This window comes from Leucopleurus acutus (genome assembly GCF_964270905.1).
Source record: "Leucopleurus acutus genome assembly, chromosome: 13".
Classification (NCBI taxonomy): domain Eukaryota; kingdom Metazoa; phylum Chordata; class Mammalia; order Artiodactyla; family Delphinidae; genus Leucopleurus; species Leucopleurus acutus.
Window position 1 is genome coordinate 24,782,228 of NC_139155.1, and position 10,945 is coordinate 24,793,172.

Consider the following 10,945-nt stretch of genomic DNA (forward strand, 5'->3'; position numbering starts at 1 on the left):
CACACTCCCTTTCTCCTCCGCCCTCCCCCACCTCTCCAAATCTCGTTCCTTTGGCTGGGAATCTCGCGAGATGTCGAGTTCTCATGAATTCTCCCGTGAACCACCGCTCTTCCTTTTCCGGTCAGCGGCCTGAGGTAAGTGTTTCTTTGGCGAGTCTTCCGAGTGGGGAATCCTCTGGTTATCGCTGGCATCCTGGCCTTGGCGGTGCCAATTTCGAGACCCTCCGGAGGAGGACTCTCGCGGCTACTGATTTCTCTCTGGGAGCGGCGTTCTGTGCGGGGAGACGTGTCGGAGTACCCCGCTTGGCGCCCCGGTGCTCTCAGGCCTCAGCGGGGCGCGATGGTTGGGAAGGGGGTTGGCCGGGCGTACAAGCAGGCTGTGGTGGTTCCCGACTCCGGAGACCCAGTGTCTTTGCGCTGAGTGGTGGCTGCTAACGCAGCGCATTTGTGGCCGCATCGAGAGAAATTTGGGGGGGGGGATAAAGTCAAGTAGGGTCGAGGCTTTTATTCAGTGGCTGAACGTTAAATGTTTCGAGTTCAGCGGCGCTTAAAGCGGGTAATTGAAAGTGTGGAAAAAAGACTGGATTACGTGTGAAGTTGCGTGAGTAAAGGAGGTTTCTGTAGGGGGAGCCTGTAGAGGGTTGTAGTGGGTCGAGTTAACTCGTCTGAAGGATCCAGGCTTGGATTGAAACAGGCTGTGTTTTCTTCCAGAGGGTAAAAGGAATGATGTCTTTGTCACTAGTCTAGTGTCAGCACTGCTGTAGTCACTGGTAGTTCCACACGGGAAGAAACAGTGGATAGAAGGATGGCTGCGATGATGGCATTTCTTAGGACACCTTTGGATTAATCATGAAAACAGCTACTCTCTGAGCAGCTGCGGGCAGCGTTTAGTACATAAACCGTGTAAGTTACTGTAAATATGTTGACAGAATTACACTTGCTCGTTTCCAGGTGACCTCTAAAAATGGTTCGCTATTCACTTGACCCAGAAAATCCCACAAAATGTAAGTGAACACGAAACATTTTTTATTTTGGAGTAAGAGGCAACAAGATGCCCAGAATTAACCAAAACTTTTCTTTCTGGTATTTTTTAGCATGCAAGTCGAGAGGTTCAAATCTTCGTGTTCACTTTAAGGTATGTGAATCATAGTTATGCTTTAAAAGAGTTGTTTCACGAGTTCTAGTGAGTATTTTTTAACCATTCTAAAAAGGTAGCTGCGGTGATGCATTTCTTAGGACACCTTTGGATTTACCGTGAAAATCAGTCGATTTTGAGCAGCCACCTTTTGGTCCGTGATCATCAGTATATAATGAGTACTTTGATTTAGGATTTGTGGAATTGGGTAAAACTACCAGAGAACTGCTTGAGAACCTAGTGTGCATATCAAGATATGGGATACGTAATTGTAGTTCATAAGATGATGGAGAACGTATTAAAGTGAGTAAACATGCTTAGGGTTCACTTGTTTCCACCTTCAAACCAAACCTCCTTCGGCTCATAATCACAGATTTTTATTCTTCATTGTATCAGCTCACGTCCTAATAAATGGAAAGGTTTTGGCTGTTGATAAATGTTGACGTGTCGAAAATGTTAGAATTTCATGTTTAAAATTTGTGATTTTTAAAAAAATACATGGTTAACTCACAGCTTATATTATTTATACTTAGAACACTCGTGAAACAGCCCAGGCCATTAAGGGTATGCATATCCGAAAAGCCACTAAGTATCTGAAGGATGTCACTTTAAAGAAGCAGTGTGTGCCATTCCGTCGCTACAATGGTGGAGTTGGTAGGTGTGCCCAGGTGAGAATTCATAGTTGTCATTTAAAAAAACAAACTGTAAAAAAAAAAAAAAAAAAAGACAAACTGTTAGAGAAGGTGATTGGAGGGAGTAAGAATGGCCATGATCTGCCTTTAATCAGGCTCTTTCTGGTTGCTGTGATGACAATCTTAGGACACCTTTGGATTAACCATGAAAAAAAACATTTTCTGAGCAACCTTGGTGTTGGTTAAAATAAACGCATCTTGTAACATTGATTTAAATTGGGGGAAGTGACGAATGGGCTCTCTGGTTTTGTTTGTTTTTTAGGCCAAACAGTGGGGCTGGACGCAGGGTCGGTGGCCCAAAAAGAGTGCTGAATTTTTACTGCACATGCTCAAAAATGCAGAGAGTAATGCTGAACTTAAGGTACCCAAACCATAAATATCCTTATACATGTAACTTGGATTGTTATTCAGTTAAAGTTGCTGTTGTCCAGATTTATTTCCTTGATTGTCTTGCTTTCTCAAGTAGCTAAATTCTCCATTAAAAGAATTCTCTTAAATCTCTACCTCCAGTTTCCACCAGACCAAAATTTTTGTCTGTAAAGCATTTCAGGAGCATGGTCTGCAGTTACTTCAAGCTTAAGTCTATAGAATTTCCCCCCCTATAATCCCAGTACATGCAAAAGAAACGCTTTTTTTCCCCTTGAGTATTTTACCAAGGGTTTGTAAACTTTCTTGTGCCATGGACCTTTTTTACACTATCGTTTGTGAATCCCTTCACAGGATATTTTAAAATATAATAAAATATGTACTATTTCAAAGGAACTGTGATTGCCGTAGTAATGATTAATGTGGTTTGTTGCCTACATTCATAGTTGAGAGGCATTAAATTTCAGTTAGAAGTTAAAACAACTATGTTTAACTGAACAAAACCTGTGTCAACAAAACAGGTTTATCCATTTGAGGAATTATCCATTACCCTTTTGCATTTTGAAAATTGGGTCAGAACTGGAATTAATGTGGGTCTGTTCAGCTGTAGCCCTTCTAGCTGCTAAGCCTTGCTGTCAAAATCCTGTTTATCATCAAGGCTTAGAAATAGACATAGACGCTACCAGATCCTGTAACTCCACTCCTTTATGAATGCCACTTACAAACTTGGTGCATTTAGCACGGAGTTTTGGTAGTTAGATTTAAGGAAGGACACTTAGAATAAAGGTTAAAAAAAACTGCTTGAACAAATATGCTATTTAAAGCCCTAAGGATTGCCTTTCAAATTTTTTTTTTCAGGCAGGGACTTGAATGATGCAGTTTGTGGTATTAAGATAAAGATGTTACCTGATTTTGTTCCAGGGCTTAGATGTAGATTCTCTGGTCATTGAGCACATCCAGGTGAACAAAGCCCCCAAGATGCGGCGCAGGACTTACAGAGCTCATGGTCGGATCAACCCATACATGAGCTCTCCGTGCCACATTGAGATGATCCTTACTGAAAAAGAACAGATTGTTCCTAAACCAGAAGAGGAGGTTGCCCAGAAGAAAAAGGTCAATTACTTAGTCTCTGCTCTGTTTATTTGGTGTGTTAGATTTGTGGTTGCTGTGATGACTAACTTAGGACACCTTTGGAATAACCATGAAAGGAGACTATTCTGAGCAACCAGCAATCTCTTCTAACCATTTTATTTTGGCTTTCATGGGTCTCATTAGTTTCTTGATTAACAGTGAATATAGTAACTTTGTATTGTTCAGTATGTTAAAACCATGTGATTATCTGCTTATGTCCCCACCTAGATGTCCATAGCCAGTTCAAATGCAACATGTCCAAAACTGGGCTCTCCTCCCTGCCCCCCAATAAGCTTGTTTTCAGTATGTTTAAGCCTGAAACCTGGGAGTGATTCTTCACACCTAATGGTGTGATCCCCCTAATGGATTTGTCTTCTATTGATTTTATCATTAAATATTATCCTCCATCCTTGCTGCCACTTAGTTCTAACCAGCTGGGCACCCTGGCTGCCGTCTTGATTATCTCCTGCTTACTACTGTGATGTCCTCCTGGCTGCCCTTCTCCCCATACCACTTCTCTACGCCAAAGGACTCTTCATGTTTTTCCCTTTATGTTGAAATTTCCAATTACTCTTTCATTGAGATACAATCTTCTGGAATCTTAATAGTGCATTTTTCTTTTCCCCAGATATCCCAGAAGAAATTGAAGAAACAAAAACTTATGGCCCGGGAATAAATGCTGCAAAAAATAAATGCAAATGAAAGTAAAAGCAGAGTGTTGGTTGTCTTAATTAGTAAATCTGTTTCAAGTGTCATCACAAAATGGATCAAATGAGTTTTCATAAAACATGCTGTTCTGCATCTTTTGGTGCTTTGTGTAAGATGGAATTAGAACATGGGGAAATTTCTGAATCTCTTTTCCACCCACTTTATTGAGGTTTAACACACTGTACAGTCTTCAGTAGCATTTAGTATATTCATTTATGCATCCGTCAGCACAGTGAATTTTAGAGTTTTTCATGATCCCAAAGAGGAACCTTGGTAGTGGTTGGCTGTCACCTCCCCCCAATCCAGTGCTGGGTGACTACTTGCCTATTTCTGACTGTAGATTTGCCTATTCTGGACAATTCATATAAATGAAATCACAGTGTGACCTTCCTCACTGGCTTTGACTTGCTTGACTTAGCATGATTTTTTCAGGGTTGTAGCATGTACCTGTGGTTCATCATATCATTTGGGGCTTTTTTTCTTTTAGCTACTGTTAGTGTTGCTGTGAACTATAAAAGTTCCTGTGTGGGCATATTTTCCTTTCACTTGGGTGTATACCAAGAGTGGAATTCCAGGGTCATAAGGTAATTTTAATGAACACTGGAGGAACTGCAGGACTCCTAAAGCAGTTCCGTTTACAGTGCGACCAGCAGTGGTTCGAATTTCTTCATCGCTTAGATTTCGCCGATTATAGCTGTCCTAGTGGGAGGAAAGTTGTATGCCCATTTCTTGTAAAAATACCCGCTCAAAGGTGACGATGTTAATTTCCCCTGCTCTTGAATTTAAGACCCTTGTAGCAGGGTGAGTAGCTTAGCCTCAACTGCGTTCGAAAACATCCTAGCCATCACCGCAAGCCTCCCTGTTGGTGGTGAGTCACCGGTACAGGCGCTTATCCTCTCCTGGGTCCGCGTCGTAGATCTTGTTCCAGTGACCGGGCAACTGCGGAGCAACAGCGCTTCCGCCTCGCCCGCAAGCTCTAAGCTGATTGCCTGGGCTGCGCCGGAAGCGGCCGCCGTCCCCGCAGGGCGTCACCGTTACGTCGGGTGCGTCGTCAGGCTGACGCAGGCGCTCCTTTGTCGGTCCCTCTTAAGGTGCCCTTAGGGTTGGCTGCGGCACGTCACCCCGCGAGCTTCCCTCCGGAAGCCTGGACACCGTCACTGGGGCTTGGTGGCCGCGGGTGAGCGGGGCTGGGTGGGTCCGGGCAGCGGCCGGGGCTTCGGGGTTCTCCTGCCCTCAAGGTACTCCAGCACCCCTGCCCTGTGCCTCCCCCTGCGTCGGTCTCCACCCCTTCCTGCCTCCGTCCGCCTCTCTTTGCTTCAGGATCCGCTCTCTGGCCTGCCTTGTCGGTATCACTTTTTTATCGTCGTGGCCACCATTCGCTCGTACTCTCCCCTGTCTTTCAGTCCTTGCCTTTGACTTAGCCTCTCCCGGTCTCTTTTGTCTCCAGTGAAGTGATCCGCCGACCGGTCACTTAGAGGAAGTGGCGTACCCCCGCCACAGCTGCTCTTGTTCTCATAGAGCCTCCGCCTTTTTCTGTTCCATTGTATTGGACTAAGTCGAATGCAAGAAATTCCTCTCCTCCACGTTTCAATCCATCTTTCTCGCTGTGTTGTATATTCGAGAATTGGCTTGGAGAGAGTAAATAAAATCATGATTTTATCAATTTATCATAGTCACCTTCTAGACCTCTAAGCCATAATTATAACAAAATAATTAGTACTAATTGTTCTTGAGAATTCATTTAAAGCACAATTTCAAGTAGGTAAAAACCTGAATCTTTATGATGGAGGGATTGCCTGTCATCGTATTAGCTTAGTGCTCGGTAGCATTGCCAGTTGTTTTGAAGGGTTTTAGTTGCGTTTGAAAGTTTGGTAGAAAGGGGAATAACATGATGATCGTGTTTGGGGGAGAGAAAATGCAAGAGCACTGAGCTAGGAAACCAGAATTAGGAATTCTGGTTTTAGCCAGTTCTAGTTACTTGTTACCTGCAGTGTGGACTTTGGACAGGTTGCAACTTTTGGATGTGTTTGGGATTTGTTTTGTTTTTTTTCTTATGGTAGCAACATTTACGTAGTACTTAATATATGCAGACACTGTTCTGAGCTTTGTATTCCTATTAATGTATCTCATCCACACTACATCCCTGTGAGATCGGTACTATTATTGTCCTCTTTTTACGCATGGGAGAATTAAGGCACCGTCTGGTTAAATAATTTGCCCAGGAGCGCTATCTAGAAAATGGTGAAAGCAGGGCTCAAATCCAGGCAGCTGCCAACCATCCTGTTTGATTATCATGCTATGGTACCTAAACCAGTAAGAAGTCTTTTCAGATCAGATTCTAAATGTCTAGTAGCCAAAAATTATGATTTCTTGAAAAATGCTGAAAAAGACTCTTGCTCGTTTGGCTTATTTTGATTGATTCTTTAAAATTTTGGAACAAAATATTTTGGCAAATTCTAAAATTATTTTAATTTGTCTAGGGGACTGTTTTAAAGACTCCAGTTATGAATCCCTTATAAAAGAGTTGGTCATTCCCTGATACACATTTACTTTTTTATTTGTTTACAGCTCTTGTAATTCATTTCAAAGCCACATTCAGATTGGATTATGTATACCACTCTTCACTTGTGTTGTGAATCATTTTAAATTGCCTGAGCGTAGCAGTACTTACTCATTTACCACTAAATACTACTTAGCTTACAATATTTTGAAAACAAGTTTAACATGCTGAATTATTAGCCTTATGCACTGTTCTGAAGTTTCTTAGTTTTTAAAGCCTTTGCTAAGGGATTAAAAATTCTTGTAAATTTAAGAGGTCTTCGGTTTAATTGTGTGTTATGGAAGTAGTATTGGCTCTTTTTCAAGAAATTGCTGATCTTGAGAAATTCCAAGTTGACTTCTAATTATCAAGGAAATTTAGGTGTTGATTTTTGGAAATGGACAATTGACTTATACCAATAATACTAAATAAAACTTTTATTACTCAATACCCCTTTATTGCCATTAAAAAGAAAAAGCAAATCTGTCAAGGGAGAGTTGTTGGCTGGGAAAGGCCAGCCAGTATGCAGCCTAGAGGTCTTCCAAAGTGATATCTTAGTGAGTTCCATATTACAAGATTTGCCCTTAGCATTGTTCAGTCCCTGGAGATGATTAGGCCCTGGGAGTTAATTCACACTAAACTGGCGTATGTCAAAATTACCAAATTCCTTAATGTTTTTGTGCCTCCTTTTCTTTATCCGTAAATGGAAATGCCAGGGTACCCAACCTCACTGGGTGTTTTGAAGATTAAATGAGTTGATACATGTAAAGGGCTTAACTGCCTAGCACCCTGCAAATGATGGTGTCATTCCTTTATCATCAAATCTGTGGTTGTGGAGCAGTGATTGGAGAGGTTTGGAGGCAGGTACCTCACTATTATTTTCAGGTCTACCATCTGTTATTCTTTTACCTTGTAGATAGCAGCATTTTTATTTAATAGACTTGCTTTAAGCTAATACCTGTAGTGTGATTTAAGTTTTTCCTTCAGTGTAGAAATAGTCTTTTCATATATCTTAATCTAGGTAAATTCCTTCAGTCATTACTCTATGATGATCTAATTTGTTCTTCCTTCTTGTTTATCAGCAGTTCAGGATCTCAAGCCTGGGACAATGGTGTGCATTCCCTGCATTGTCATTCCAGTTCTGCTCTGGGTCTACAAAAAGTTCCTGGAACCATATATATACCCTCTGATTTCCCCCTTTGTTAGTCGTGTGTGGCCTAGGAAAGCTATACAAGAATCCAATGATAAAAACAAAGGCAAAATAGACTGTAAGGTAAGAACATTAAAATGCCTTGAATAAGGGGGCGTGGGGATGCAGGATGAAATACTTGGCTTTTGGAAAGGCAAGTTCTTCCAACCAGAAGCTTCATTAATGTGTCTAAATTCCCTTCTTTTTTAAAATAGGGGTTTTGGATTTTTATTTGTAATTAACGTTTGCTTTAAACTAAGGTTCTAAACTAGTCCTCTGATTGATACATTTGCTTCTTGCTTTATGGCCAAGATAATAACCAGTATTTCCTGAGTGGTAAGAGTAATGGTAAATAGTTAATAAATAACAAGAGATGATTCTAAAATAAGCCAAGTTTCACTGACTGATAACTTTGATAAGCGATTTAATTGGTAGGATCATAGAGGGTTTTTTTTTTAACAAAATGGAGTTATTTTTTTAAATGAGTATTTAGACAACTCTGTTGTCTTTAGTGTTGGTGATTGTTAGATACAACTTTGTGTTCAATTGCACAAATTTAGCCATCCTGCACATTTCTAGAAGTAGTTTTTTCATTCTGAAGTTATTGTCTGTTTTTAAAGAGAATATGTCTTAAAATGTATGTCTGTTTGTTGTAATAATATCTAAAGTGGTTTTTCATTTTAGGGTGCAGATATAAATGAATCACCAACAAGAGGACCAACAGAAATCTCGGATAAAAAGAAAGACTAATGTGATGGTCCCAAAGGATCTCATTGTTTTAACAATGGATCTGATAGTATGAAGCACCTTCTTTGTACTTGTCTCTGATCTTTTTCCCTGAAACCAGAATTTGGGTTAGATAGTTTAGATATTTACCTGACACTAATCAGGAAATACCTGGTATTTGTATTTCAAATGTAGCTAGTTATATTTAATGACCTCATTCCTGAGTTCCTTTTTCATTAAAGTAGCTTTCATTTCTTTTATTGCATTTTTAAAAATATGAATAAAGAAAAGGTTCGTGCCAGTAGACACTGTTACTAAATCAGTCCCTAAAAATCCTTGGGCCTCTAGCTTTTATTCAGGCTCTTCAAATTTGAGGAGTATAATTTTACTGTGAAAGAGTGCAGTGAGACTGTGCAGTGAATTGAAAGGTAGTTTTTGGAGATGATAATGACTTGAAACATAAAGATGTAATTACTGTCTCACTCAATGGAGCAGCTTATCTATGAGAGTAGTAATTACTGTTTATTGCTCTGAGGAAGATAGGAAAGACAGGGAAATGGGGTAACCTCTCTGAAAAATGGAACATCTTTTACGTAAATGGCTAATGTATATTATAAAATTCTAATTCTTGTCGCATTCCTTCTGTTCCTACAAATGTATTAAATATTCAGTTTAGCTTGTTGTTCTTTTTTCTTTTAAAATATAAATACTTAAAAGTAAGATTTTTTAACCACATCAGAAGTCAGGATTGTAATAGTGTGATGGCATCCGGATAGTTATGGGGGCAGCGATATTTTTTTTCTTCTTCTTTTTTTTTAAAGTTTAGATTGTATCGGTTATTTTGTTCCATAATAAGACACCAAAATTTGTGGTTTTCAGCAACAGTGACGTGACTGCACAGTTATTTGCTGGTCTGGGCCTCTCCACATGATCTTTCATCCCTAGGCCTCTTCATTTTAGTGTAAGGATCTATAAATATTCGAAGACGATGAGACATATCTTCATAGAATATTTATTTTCACTGAAGCAAGGAGAAGTTAGAAAGGACTCCCCGCCTTGGGTCCCCAGGGAAGTCCTGGGTCCTAACTGAGGCTCTGTTAAGCTGTGTCTGGTCAAGTCATTGATCCACCTTGGACTTCCTTTGATATAAATGTGTTTCATCTTTTCTGCCCCAGCCTACCTGAGGGGTAAGATAAATTCTCATTAGCAACTAAATCCAGTTGATTAGTTTGTTTTTTAAGGTATTAAAAACTATATTATGAAAATAGCAGATGTTCATAGTAGAACAATGCAAGGGCAGGTTAAATGAAAAGTTAATGTTCTTTCTCTACTCTCATTCCTTTGTTCTAGCTCCACAGATGTAACCACTATTAGCTTTTTGTATAGTCTTCTAGCAACTTTCTTAAAATATATCATTTTTTAAAAATCAAATAAGGTCTATAATGTCCTTACTCCCATAGTCCCCAAAGGCTTTACTCATTTGGCTGTTGCTTTTGTTTAGGATTTATCTTCATATTTTAAGTGATACATGTGTGCTGCAGTTTTTGGAGCTATCAACTTTAAACATTATTGACTTCCTGCCATGGTTGAGATACAGCTGTTTTACACTGTAGTCCCTCTGCTTCTCCCACACATCCTCCAGATATGTTTTGTAAATTTTGGTTAAGTCATTGATCAGTGTGTATATCATTATGCATACTCCAGATGTTTTCCATTTGCCCCTCCAAATCTCTGCTCCCTCACCCTACTCTCCTGCTCAAGAAAGCTGTATGGACTACATCAACAGGCTTCCTATGACCTCTGGGATCTGTTGGTTTGGCCAGTGGTATCTGCAGCAGGAGATGGGAGGGAGGGAAGGAAAGAGTGAGGTCAGGGTATTTATTCCCTTGGCTCCTTCCCTTCAAGGTCTCTTCAGGTCAGATGTGTTCCTCAGCCAGAAGTCACTGTACCTCATGGTGACCAACTCCACATGACCCCTTTCAGTTTCCACTAATTTCTCCCTTTCCTTGTCTTTTTGGGCCTAGGGTTGATGGCATCTGTTACTACTGGCTTTGGGTCACTGCTTTATCTTGAGCGTACCATCTGCTTCTTGCTGGACACTGATAGGATGAGCAGGTGACTACTGCTCACTGCATAGATTGTGCGTGTAGTGCGATTGAGTTTCCCTTCACTTAGAGCATCGCTTGCCTGTAGTTACTCATTACCTTTTTCTCCCCGTACACTTCCCCTATTGACTAGTTGTTGCCCAGGCCCGAGGCACAGTGGCAGTCCTTGCGACTTTTCTTCACCACTCCTGTGTTGGATCTCTTGTTCCCTGGATCCCATATCTTCCTCTGTTGGTTTACTCCTTAATTTTTCCTGTAGCATACCAGTTTTTCTAATTCAGTACTCTTAAAGTTGAGATGGATAATTTTGAAAAGTGATCCCCCAGATCACTCCAGTTCATTTAAACCTACCTTC

The 10,945-nt window shown here is 40.5% G+C and overlaps 2 protein-coding genes across 5 annotated transcripts; both read left to right on the forward strand.

Annotated features, from left to right (window-relative positions):
* The first annotated feature begins 496 nt into the window (after positions 1–496).
* Positions 497–4,039, forward strand: RPL17 (ribosomal protein L17). Its single transcript, XM_082852931.1, has 6 exons — positions 497–1,003; positions 1,094–1,134; positions 1,668–1,802; positions 2,089–2,187; positions 3,114–3,305; positions 3,952–4,039. Exons 1-6 carry the CDS (start codon positions 964–966, stop codon positions 3,997–3,999), a joined length of 555 nt encoding a protein of 184 aa, XP_082709057.1. The 5' UTR covers positions 497–963; the 3' UTR covers positions 4,000–4,039.
* Positions 4,040–5,049: 1,010 nt separating this feature from the next.
* Positions 5,050–9,976, forward strand: LOC309970500 (UPF0729 protein C18orf32 homolog). Of its 4 annotated transcripts, none has more exons than XM_082852935.1 (3): positions 5,050–5,074; positions 7,656–7,843; positions 8,444–9,976. In XM_082852935.1, the coding sequence occupies exons 2-3, from the start codon at positions 7,679–7,681 to the stop codon at positions 8,507–8,509; spliced, it is 231 nt and encodes a 76-aa protein (XP_082709061.1). In that variant the 5' UTR covers positions 5,050–5,074; positions 7,656–7,678; the 3' UTR covers positions 8,510–9,976. The 4 variants fall into 4 exon arrangements, with proteins under 4 accessions (XP_082709061.1, XP_082709058.1, XP_082709059.1 ...); XM_082852932.1 differs by lacking the exon at positions 5,050–5,074 and adding an exon at positions 5,086–5,208 and having other exon boundaries at positions 8,444–9,975; XM_082852933.1 differs by lacking the exon at positions 5,050–5,074 and adding an exon at positions 5,087–5,208 and having other exon boundaries at positions 7,653–7,843.
* Positions 9,977–10,945: the final 969 nt, after the last annotated feature.

Coding starts and splice junctions, on each gene's coding strand:
- RPL17 (XM_082852931.1), top strand. CDS start 964: ATGGTTCGCTATTCACTTGACCCAGAAAATCCCACAAAAT. Junction 2,188..3,113: donor AGAGTAATGCTGAACTTAAG/GTACCCAAACCA, acceptor ATTTTGTTCCAG/GGCTTAGATGTAGATTCTCT. Junction 3,306..3,951: donor AGGTTGCCCAGAAGAAAAAG/GTCAATTACTTA, acceptor TCTTTTCCCCAG/ATATCCCAGAAGAAATTGAA.
- LOC309970500 (XM_082852935.1), top strand. CDS start 7,679: ATGGTGTGCATTCCCTGCATTGTCATTCCAGTTCTGCTCTGGGTCTAC. Junction 7,844..8,443: donor AAGGCAAAATAGACTGTAAG/GTAAGAACATTA, acceptor TTTTCATTTTAG/GGTGCAGATATAAATGAATC.